We start from the raw sequence: 12,026 nt of genomic DNA, 5'->3' as shown, positions 1-12,026 counted from the left end.
GCCTATGATGAAATCTATGAAGCATCTCATCCATCCTATTCCTCATCCCAGAATCCAGTCTTGCAAAAGATTGAATCAGGCCCGAATAGACAACTGAAGGACCTTGAAACTAAGTGTCACATCCTAGTCCCAGCCCGATATGAGACAACTTCACCTGACTGAGCCTTTGTTAAAGATTTGTTGTCATTCTAAGTCACTGAGGAGATGAAACAGGATAATAAAATTATCTTAGGCATATAAGAAGAAACAAGTATGGCCTTAAGTTATGGAATATTTAACATCAAAGGTACAGACCTCTCAGGACCAGAAAGATGTGCTGGTCTGGTGATACCCTCCATGCAACAGTAACTATTTTTTATTAGCCAAGCAAACATGCCTGACTTATTTGTTGGCAATTTTTAAAGAGCACCTTCCGTCCTGAAAGGAAACCTAGAGTTTGAAAATTAAGGCAGCAGCCAAAGGCGAAATTGCCCTAGAAATAAAGGCTCCACCTTCCTCCTTTCCTTGCCTAGGTAGGGCGCTATGGGTGTGGAACACTATATATGTGATGTCAGCCTTGGCTGATGTGTTGGTAGGCTTTAATGAACTCTTTTCTATTCTTAGCTATAAAGGATAGCTCTCTGGGAAGGATGATGGCATTTCAAATGAAACATTTAAAAGAAGAGAAATGGACACACCACTAGTTTCTTCACCTTCACTTATTTCTGCTACTTCAGCTACCAGAGCTGCTCCTGCTCTGGGACACAAGGCTGGCATTTTCTGATGGAAATCACAGGATCTCAGAGCAAGAAGGGATCTTAAAGGTCCTCTGCTCTAACCTACCCCACACATGAATCACTTTGATTGTATCCCAGAAAGGTCACCTAGAATCTGAATGGTGATGGAAATCTCATTACCTCACATTTCCAAATCTAAATAAATTATTAGGAAGTTCATCTTTATGTCAAATGAAAAAGCTGCCTCTCTGTGACTTCTGCCCAATGGTCTCAATTCTTCCCTGTGGAACCACAAAGAATACGTCTACTCTCTCTCCCAAACAAAGAGTCCTTCAAACATCTGAAGAAAGCCATCTCATTTCCTCCCAACCCCTTGGTCTTTTCTTTGCCCCCAGTTACTTTAAAAAGCCATCATATGACATGGTTTCTGGCTTTCTCACTATCCTTACTGACCCCAAAACTCACTCTAATTTGACAATATTCAAAAATGTGACCCATATCTGGATACATCATTTCAGACATAGTCTGACCAGTATAAGATACAGTGGGATGGCTGGCTGACTCCCCAAATCTGGATACTACAAATTTTTCCAAGTCTAACTGCCCCCTCCTTTGACTTCAAGTAGTAGTAGGGGCTGCTAGGTAACACACTGGGCCTGGTATCAGGAAGACCCAAGTTCAAATTCAAATTCAGACACTTACTAGCAGTGTGATCCCGGACAAATCATTTCTTCTCTGCCTGTCTCACTTTCCTCAATTGTCCATTAGGGATAATAATAGGACATACCTCCCAGAGTTCTTATGAGGATGAAACAAGGTAATATTTGTAATATTTAGTGTAATGCTTGGACAGAATATATGCTTAATAAATTCTTCCTTCTTTTTTTGGCATACTTGCTGAACTGAGTTCAAATCCTGCTTCTCACTTTTACTTGTGTGTCTACGGGCAAGTCATGCACCTTCTTCAATTATAAAATATATAAATTACAATTCTACATTATTAAATCAATTATAAATCATAAATGAAGGAGCGGCACTTAATGTCCTCTAAAGTGCCATCTCACCCTAAATCCATGACCCCAGGAGAGCTACTTTAGTACAGATCTCTCCAATGGCCCATCTAGCAAAGCAGCCACTCTTATAATCCCCTCCATCCTTTCTACTGCTGCAGATCTTGTTGCCTTTACATTAGCTGTCTTTCTCTTGTCCCCACAAATTTCCTTCCAGATAGGGTCAAGGCAGGTATTCCTCTCCCTGTTTTAGAGATAGGGAGACTAAATCCAGAGTTCAGATAGTTTCCCCAAGGTCACAGCAGAGTTCTCGGCAGAACCAGAGCAAAAACCCAAGACTCCCAATTCCCAAGTCAGATACTTTGGACCCCACGTTATCAGGAGAGCATTCACAGCCGTCTGAAAGGCAGTGTGCTGCTCCACACGAATCCTGCAATCCAGCCCCAGTGGGTTTGACCTTACTCATCTCGGTCCTTGCCAGGCAAGTGACTGATAACTTTCCACCTGCTTCCGTCAGGGGGGTGCTGGAAGAACCGAAGAGGTATGACCATGAGAGAGAAGCACGCCTTCCCCATCCCCCACCCACAGCTTTAAGCTAAGTATTAATTTACCCCATACTGGCTCTGTGTAGATTATTTTCCTGGATGACGTGAAGGGGACTTTGGCTTGCTAAGGGTCACACTATTCATTCAGTATAATCAGTCTGCCCCGGTAGTAAGCAGGGGGAGGGGTCAGCATGGATAAATGTAATCCAGACGTCATTCAGAGACCTCATGTTGACCATTCATTTTCCACTTCTGCCTCCAAACCTTTCTTGTTAAACCAGACTATAAAGCAGAAAGAAAAAAGGAACTGAGTGGAGGTCTGTCTTCTCTCCCTTTCTTCCCTCAGTCCTCACGTACTATTGGGTTATTTATGCCATTATTGCTTATTATTTTAAATTAGTTACTGGTGTGTCATAATCTCCCTCTAAAATGAAAGACATAAAAGGGCAGGGACCATGTCATCTAAACTCCATGTCTCCCCAGGAGAACATAGCACAAGAGGAGGCACTTAATAAATGCCTGTGGAATTAAATTCTCCCAACATTGTCCAGGGGCAGGGGGAATGAATAGATGGAAGGAGGGGAAGTGAAAAACAAAGGGAGAAGCAGAAGGTCCTGCAAGACAGAGAAACTGAAAATTCAGCAACTCAAAAATTAAGCTAGTAGACTCCTACTACCAAAAATGTTCAGCATAATTCCATGCAAAAATAGATGGGGCTTTATGTATGTATGTGTGTAGATCTATGTCAAAATTATTCCATCTTAGCAGATTTCAGGGAAACCTGGGAAGACTTGTATGAACTGATGCAGAATGAAATGAGCAGAACCAAGTTTTAAAAACAACTTTGAAAAACTTAAGAACTCTCATCAATGAAATGACCAGCCATGCTGTGATGATAAGGCATGCTAATCACCTCCTAACAGAACAGTGATGGACTTAACTGGCAGAATAAGACATTTTCTGACATCATCAATGTGATGATTTATGTTGCTTAACCAGGATATATGTCATAAGTTTCGTTTTGTTCGTCTGATTTTTTTTAAGGGTAGAGAGTGGTAAGTGGAAGAAGGAGAGGGGCTAGCAGTAGGGCTGCCAAACAAAAAAAAGCAGGGGGGGAGGGGTCACTGAAATATTTTTTAAATACACAGGTTAAAACAGAAGGAAGGCAGGAAGAAAACACAAATAAGACAGCTTTGAAAGTGGTATATTGAATTTGCTAGATACCTTAAAGGAAAAGTAAGTGATTCCTCATCAGTATTTGTAATTTCATGTAAAATCTTCTTTTTCTATTCTACTTTGCATATGAAAATAAATGTTCATCTGATTTGGTACTTTTAAGTTCAGAATTTTTATCAAATAAAGATTGTTCTCTGTAGTTGCTCATCCTAGTAAAGTCCAGACTTCTCAGCACTGAAGTCTCTCTACAATGAAGAGCATCTTTGGAACTTTACTTACTTTTCCCCACCCCACCCCCAAACACTAACAACCCTCCTCAGCTGGACAGGTCTACCCACTGCCACTCATTCAACAAGCATTTCTCAAGCATTTGCTTTGCACCAAGCACAGCAGGGCACAATAGAAAGAGCATCAGAGAAATGATGAACTGTCAGACTTTAGAAAAATCTGGAATGACTTATATGATCTAATGCTGAGTGAAAGGAGCAGAATCAGGAGAACACTATACACAGAAACAGCCACAGTGTGTGAGGACTGTTTCTGACAGACTAAGCCCTTCACAGCAATGCAAGGACCTAAAACATCCCCAAAGGATTCTTGAGGCAAAATGTCATCCACATCCAGAGAAAAAACTATGGAATCAGAACACAGAATGAAGCAGACTATTTTCTCTTGTGTTATGTTTTGTTTTGTTTTTTTCTTATGGTTTCTCCCATTTTTTTAATTCTTCTATGCAAACGGGGTTAAATGACTTGCCCAGGGTCTGGTTTGAACACAGGAAGAAGAGTCTCCCTGAGTCTAGCCCAGCGTTCTATCCATTTGGCCACTTAGCTGACCTGCCCCCTACTCTACTATGAAGTTGATGAGGACAGGGAACCATGCTGTACTCATTTCTGAAGCTCATCTCGAACTTAGGACAGTGCAGTGTACATAAAAGGCCCTCATCAAATGTCTGAAGGTGAAGTTCTTAACAACAAAACACTGTGGAAAAAAACATTGGAGTTGGATTTAAAGGACCTTAGTGGGAATTTCAGTTCTATCACTTGCTTACCTGTGTGACCTTAGTCAAGTCACAACCTCTCTGAGCTTTAGTTACTTCATCTGTAAAATGAAAATGCTGAGGAACCTCTCAATCTAATAATCCTATGATTCTAATAGCCAATTATCAATGTATGCCTTGGAAACCTTTAAACATTCATTTTCAGACTTTTCCAAAATGAAATGTTTTCTGTTTCATTTATAACACACCTCCCCTCTCTCCCAAAATACTATAGATGTCCACTTGATTTTTTAAAAATCTTGACATTTAGGGGAGAAAATGGGAAGCTTGTGCAGATCTTCAGTACCTGGAATTATGCATCACAGAAATCATCCAGTTCAGTTCTCTCAATCTACAAATAAGGAAAATGAAATATACTTGCTCAAGGTCACACAGGAAATAAATAGATGGGCCAGGATTAGGATCCTGATCCCCTAGTTCCCTGACCAGCACTTTTTTCCAATGCACCATACTAACTCTGTAATGTTACAAAACATGTTTTAGGAATCATTGTTCTACAGCAGGAATCCTTAACCTGGGGTCCATGGATAGATAGTCTATGAACTTAAGTTGGGGAGGGAGATTACCTTCATTTTCATTAATCTTTGTTTTCCTTTGTAATTCTATGGATTTCATTTTATGCATTTAAAAATATCACTCTAAGATGGGCTTCTGATTGCCAAGGAAGTCCTCACACAAAAAATATTAACAACTCTTGCTCTAAAGAATAAATATCTTAACTCCATTGCATCTCTGGATCAGCTTCTGACCCCTAAAGGCACCTTTAACCAAGGCACAGAAAGCAAAAAGAACATTTATCTACAGAAAACGATGTGTTTAATTCAGGTACTCCACAGAGTCCTCCCCTAGTGCCTGTGAAGTTAGCCATGCCAGAAAAACATGAGTTCCATCAGGTTCTACTACACTGCAAAGACTCTGAGTATAGTCTAATGACAGTCTGCCATCTGAGATCCATCCCAACCAAGTTTGGGTTGGCTGATCACCAAGATCTTGGCCCTAGGATTGGCCAAATGGATTATCTGGCCACATCAACCCATCAAACACATAAAAATGAAGCATTTAAAAATTATTTTAAATTGGGAACTATTTGAGATTTTTATTAATTGCAGTAATAAAAATCACATACACAGCACTTTAGAGTATATAATAGTGGACATTTAAAAGCATCTTAAGTTTTACAAAGCACTTTACACAAAGTGTCTTATTTGATTCTCACCACCACTCTGAGGGAGACAGTAGGAGTATTACTGTACTCATTTTACTGATGTGGATGAGGAAACTGAGGCTCAGAAAACATCCTGGTGAAATGGACTGAGAGCTGTACAATGTCCAGCACAAGGCAGGCATGAAATGAATCCTTTTTGAATGAGGGAGGAGGAGAGAGTGTTAGAATTAGTCATAGGACCCAAGCTTCAATGTCTCTCTGCTAATTACGCCCTCCATGTGACTTTGGTCAAATTTCTTCACTTCCAATGAGAGGACCTGAAGATGAGATGACCTCAAGTAGTCTCTTAACTCTCCAACTTAGAAAGTTCTGACTTGATCACGGTCACAGAGCCCAGCATCGGATACCAATCTTGAAACCAGGTGCATTAATTCCAAACCCAGTGTTTTTTTCACTATATCCTACTGCCTTCCTTTAAAAAGCAAGACTACAATCTTAACAACTAAAGGGAAAGGTAACTTGATGGAAAGGGCAGGGAATTGAGTCAGTAAAGACCTGATTTCAAATCCTTCCTCTGACACTGACTAGAGATGCAACTCTGGACAAGTTACAATCTCCCTAAGCTCCATTTTCTTAACTGGAAAATGGCGAGAAAAGAATACCTGGACCTACCTATCTTCAACAACAGTCAGTTCAAACCTGAAATTTCATCCATGTAGAGAATTCCCAGTGTGGAAAATTGACTATCTAACTACAGGATTAGAGTTGCCTGGGACACAGAGAAGTCAGCTGACTTATCCACAGTCACACAATTATTATGTTTTAGAGTCAGCCCTTGAATGAGGCATCCAGGTGACACAAAATAAAGCACCTGGCCTGGAGTCAGGAAGACCTAAATTCAAATATGACCTCAGACACTCTCCAGCTGTGTGACACTGGGCAAGCCACTTAACCTCAGTTTCCCTATCTGTAAACTGGGCATAATAATAATAATAATCTACTTCCATAATTTGTTTTAAGATCAAATGAGATTAATATTTGTTAAAAAAAAAATGCTTAGTCCAGCACCTGATAAGTAGGTACTTAATAAATACTTGATGTCTTCCTTCCTGACTCCCAGGCTGGCCCTCTATTCCAAGTCTCACCTACCTACTCAGAATAGAGTCCCATATATAAAGGTCAGCTAGGAGGATCATTAATGTCAGTCTTTAAAAACACGGATCTATACTCTGAAAAAAATAGTTAAGCTTAAAAAAAATTTCCTTATAAGTTTAATCTTGATCAATCCAAAGGGTCAGGCCAGTTCCTCTCCTAACACCTGACCCACAAATCGATCTTCTGAAAATACCACATAATTAGGACAAATTATGGTACTTCTTGTATCCTCAAAAGTCCTCCAATGCTCCTCCAATTTTTTTCTTAATCAGACCTGAGATACGATAGATGTAGGGAACTCCCAGAAAGAAAACTCTCTCCAACAAAGCAGATCAACAACTGGAATGAAACTCTCTGTAATTATCCTTTTAGAGAGCCGCCTGAGGCACAGAACAGTGAAAACAATGTGCCCAGGGTTACCCCACCAAGAACTGCTAGAATCAGAATCTGAACTTGGGGTTTCCTGACTCCAGGGCCAACCTCCCATCTCCTCCACCATACTGGCTCTCAAGCTCATCTGCAGAAGCACTTTATAAAACATAAAGTGTATCCCACACAAGAATATTTCAAGCGAGGCAAGAGAACAAGGGCACTGTAACAGACACAATGAATGGGCTTTACATTGTAGCTTTGAAGGGGAGGGATGGAGACAGGGAGAACTGGCAAGGCCCTAAACCTAGAACAAGCTTCCCATATAACCAATGCATTCCGAGTCACAGTTTCCTCCAGCTTTCCAAACAAGGATGAGGAGCCTGGTGCACACCTCACTGGCTTGTTATGGAGAGCACCTAATAAAAATGATTGTCTTAATAAGCAAGGCTTTTAATGGCCAAATGAACAGGTCTGGATCTGTTTCCCCACAACCACTGAGGGCATATTTCTCAGGCCTTTTTCCCAGGTCTCTCCAAAAAAGAGGGTCTGGCTCTTTAAAAAGGTGGCTTCCACTCCTCCCCTGCCATGCCCCAAGTGCTAAACAGTAACAGGTGTCATTTAAACAACTCAAAGGAAGAAGACAGTGATTTCAGCACTCTGGGGATACCCCTGGGCAAGTACCTCCTCCCACTGGGCTTCCCCTTCTAAAAGATGTTAACATCCAACAGACACAGCCCCCAAAATAAGCCTCTGGCCTGCTGAACCCCTGATCAAAAATGCCCAGATGTCCCTCACCCAAGTGCAAATCTCACACACACTCCAACAGAACCAGCAGGACCAGAAAAGAAGCAAAAGAATCCTTAAAACCTTCATCCCATCCTCAACTCTGGGAAGCAAGTGCAGGATCAGAGCTGGACCCCAGCAGCAACTTCCCTAGTTTTCCCACAATAGGATGTCACTTCCTCAACTTCTCTCACTTCATCTTTTCCGAGAGCCTACAACAGGTCTTACTTTATCATCACCCACTCTCCGCTTATGGGGTGTTTCCCCTTAGGGCTTCATCTCTGGGACTGGATGTTGGGTGACAAGACAGAAGAAAGTCCAAAGTGAGCTAACAGAGGTGAGCAGATGTTGGTGGGATTCCAACCAGAGCCTAGGAATACTTAGTTGCTTCTACTATCCAAATGAAAAGTACAGAAACAGTCTCCCAAGGGAACTTCCCAAAGAGATTTAAAAATAGGCTTAACTAATATCCACTGTGAGTAGTGAAAGCAGAAAACATGACCAGATGGCCTCCTGAGGTTTCCCCCCCGTTCACGGGGATTCTCAATGGGGATTCTGTGGGTCAATGGCAGCCCCATGCATACCTACTTACAGGCTTCCGCTGCACTGTTCCCAAGGAAAATACAGGATAAGTTAGGAGACCAAAACCTTCAGGTATCCCATCTACCTTGAGCTGGGCAAGGTCCTCATGTAGATGGGGGGGGGGGGGGGGGGGGGGAACCGGTATCTGTCCACTGCAGTCTATAGCAGCTCAAGAATTAAACTTAGAAAGGGGAAGGCAGCTGGTTCTGGTTACAAAAAAAGTCTTTTGATATGTTCCCCAAATGATGAGAGAGGGACCCAAACACAGAATCCTGCACTCACCTGCACCGTCCGAGGGCTGCGGGGCCCCTGCCACTCCATTCAGGTAAAGGATGGGGAGCAGGTGAGGCTGGGTCTTCTCCAGGGCCACCCGAAGGTCCTGGAAGTGGTCTCGCTCCTTGGAGAGCAGGAGCTTGAGCAGCAGCTCCGCCTTGGCCCCGGGGCCCCCGGCCGCTCCAGCCGCGGCCGTGTCCTCTTCCAGCTGCCGGCGGTCCCCGGCACTCAGGGCTCCGGCCGCCTCCAGCAAGCCCAGGACAGCTTCTACCTCGGTCATGGCCTGAGCCAGGCTCTGCTGACAATGAGCAAGCAGCTCCCGGTGCTTTGGCTCCATGCTGCAAGGAGCTTCTCCCGGGGGCTTCCCCAGCGGCCTCCTTCGGCCAGGAGAGGGTTATGGGAGGGGGGCTTCTAGCACTCCCCTAATCCCAGGGCTGATGCGCCCAGAATCGGCAAAAACAAAACCAAAACCAGAACCAGAACCAAGCCCTCCTGCCCGGGGCTGGACACAGGACCGCTTGGCTGCTTCTGCGCTAGCGCTGCTGGGGCGCCCCCCAGGCTGCCGGGCGAGCGGGCGGGCGGGCGGCTTAACTGCAGGCCTAGCGTGGCGGGAGCCGGGGCGCCCGGGGGGCCATGGGCTGGAGCCGGGGGCCGCGGAGAGGGGCGCAGGGCTCAGAGGCGGCCGCGTCCCGGGCTCGAGAGCGCAGCCATGTTGGCTGCTGCAGCTGCAGCAGGGCTGGAGGAGGTCCGGGCGGCGGCCGTGGCCGGGGCGCGCCCCGAGGCCGGGCTCCAGCCGGGCATGCCCCCCACCTCCCCTGCCCGCTCACCTCCGCCTTCTCCGACCGTGCCCGCCCAGAAACACAAAAGCAAAAGCAAACGCCTGAACGTGGGCGCCGCTCAGCCCCGGGCCCCGCCGCAGCAGCCGCGGCGCTGCCCCCGGGGCATGGCCCCCCCGAGCCCCTCGGCCGCGCTCACTGAGGCCCCGCGGCCCCCGCAGCCCCGGCCTCGGCCCCGGCCGCCGCCTCCCGCTCCGCCATGGCCCGGCCTGGTCCCCGCCGCCGCCGCCGCCGCCTCCCGCTAGCTCGGTCCCTCCCTCCCTCTTCTCTCCTCTCCTCCCGCCGCCCGTCACTCACTCCACGCCTTGAGCGCCGGGGCGGCCGACTCCCGAGAGGGGGAGGGGGAGCAGAAGAAGGAGGAGGGGGACGGGGAGAAAGGAGGGGGCCCCGCCTCCCCGCCCCCGGCCCGCCCCCAAAGGCGGGGCGCCGCCCTCGCAGTCCCGCCGGGATTCCGCCTGGCACTGGGGCTGTGGAGGAGGGAGGGTGAAAGAGACCTGGGGCTTCAGACCACCCCCTCATCCTGGAAGCCCCCCCCTCTTCCCCTCATCCTAAAACCCAGTCCTCCCATCTCTTCTGCCTAAAACTCATCCTTCCCACTCTTTCATCCAGGAAGCCAGCCCTCCCACCCCCCACCCTCCACCTAATCAAACTTTTCCCAAAACTGGGCTTGGGAAAGGGAAGGGGATAAGCATTTAGAAAACTCCTATGGGCCAGGCACGGTGCTAAGCGTTTTATAAGCCAGAAATTCTTCAACCTCGGAGTCCCTTCTCTCAAAGAAAACACACACACAAAGACCACCTTACATCTGAAATCTAGAAGTCCTTCTGGTCAGCTCCACCTAAATGCCTACCTCAGTTTTAGCCGTTCGCCATTCCTTCTGCCCCTTTCTCCATTCAGCCCCTCCAGTAATATTGGAAGGGGAGAAACTGACCCACTTCTGGAAATTGTTACATGGGGCGGACCTGGGAGTCAGGTTGGCCCATAGTCTCAAGGTATTTGGATTCTGATGCAGCGAGAGGAGGGATTTGGAGGTCAGGAAAAGATCATAGACTCCAAAACCGTAAGGGAGCTTAAATCACCTATTATTCAATCCCCCCTCATTTTACGTGGAGGCAACGAGGTCGGAGAGGTTGATGTATATCTGAGGTTACACAGGTAGTAAATACGAGTCGCTGGATTCAAATACAGAGCCTCTCATTTCAAATCCAATGCCTTCTTTGTCACAAAATACTTCCAAGAGTGATGAGCCTCCTCCTTTACTACAGGACAGGCTTGTTTTCCTCACTGGCACGACAATTTTACAGGGGAAAGTGGGAAGAGAATTTATGTAGATAAACTGGAAGGCTTAGCTTTATTGTGGGGAAAGGAACAATGCAAAAGGATGTCTTGAAGAGTGGCTGCAATACATCTGTGTTTCTTTTCAAGCTGATGCCTTTCCCTGTCCTTCTCCCCACCCCACCCTACCCCCATGTCTCATTTCTGGCCCTTTATGGATGGCACACCTGTTCTTCCCATGCCTAGAATTAGGGTCCCCCTTCTCGTGACTTCTATCCTGGAGCACAATTCTGTGGTTCAGACAATACCCTAGATTTAATTTGGGCTAGAATCTACCCTCCCCTCTTTTTGACCCAGGTTTGGTACACTGTGATTACTGAGGAACCTTGAGGGGAGTGGCAGAGGGAAAATGGGGAGGAGAGGGGAGGAGTTTGGAGGAACTTGACTTTATAAATCGAATCAACAAGTGAGCTAGGTACCAGACTTCACAAATGTCATTGTGACAGAAGGTGGCAGAAGAAAGGCAGCATGCTCTCTGTCAAATGCTGACATTCATTCCTTTGGCAGACAGAACCCACCTGGAATCCTGGAAAAGGCTCCCTTCAACGTTCGTCTGTTTTCCTCCCACCCCCACCCTGCCCAACTGTGTGTTCTGGTATTCCCTACTTTAATCAAAGCTGACTAGCCTTGTGGGATACTTGGGGAGGGAAGCAAAGGTTGGAGGAGGGGGAAGAAAGAAAAACGTTATAGTCAAAGGAGCTAGATTAAAATCCTAGCTTTGTTAGGATCTGTGTGTCATTGCCCAAGTACTTTACACCTCAGTTTTCTAATCTATAAAATGGGGGGAGGGGCAGGAGATAAGACTACTACGTCTCTGGAGTCTCTCTGACAGCTATAAATCTACAGAAAATTAGTATTCAAAAGATAAATTAGGAGGTAGCTAGCTATTCACTTTCCTGAAGGATTTACCACAGATAAGAAAGCTGTATGTACACTTGCTTTAACTTTTAAAGCCCTACCTAACCTAACCCAGCCTCCTCTCCATTTTTCTCTCCATGCCCTTCACTCCAGCCAAACT

At 45.9% G+C, this 12,026-nt stretch overlaps 1 protein-coding gene across 4 annotated transcripts in view; it reads right to left on the bottom strand.

Annotated features, from left to right (window-relative positions):
• The window catches only part of DLG5 (discs large MAGUK scaffold protein 5), a 151,359-nt gene extending 142,063 nt beyond the window's left edge, over positions 1–9,296 (bottom strand). For all 4 annotated transcript variants that reach the window (XM_072628068.1, XM_072628070.1, XM_072628069.1 and 1 more), the window contains exon 1: positions 8,847–9,296. In XM_072628068.1, coding sequence (XP_072484169.1) covers positions 8,847–9,174 — 328 coding nt within the window. In that variant the 5' untranslated portion in view covers positions 9,175–9,296. The remainder of the gene's footprint in view (positions 1–8,846) is intronic.
• Positions 9,297–12,026: the final 2,730 nt, after the last annotated feature.

Source organism: Notamacropus eugenii, chromosome 1 (genome assembly GCF_028372415.1).
Source record: "Notamacropus eugenii isolate mMacEug1 chromosome 1, mMacEug1.pri_v2, whole genome shotgun sequence".
Classification (NCBI taxonomy): domain Eukaryota; kingdom Metazoa; phylum Chordata; class Mammalia; order Diprotodontia; family Macropodidae; genus Notamacropus; species Notamacropus eugenii.
The sequence above is the reverse complement of the archived record's forward strand: the minus strand, read 5'-3'. Positions and strand labels throughout refer to the sequence as shown.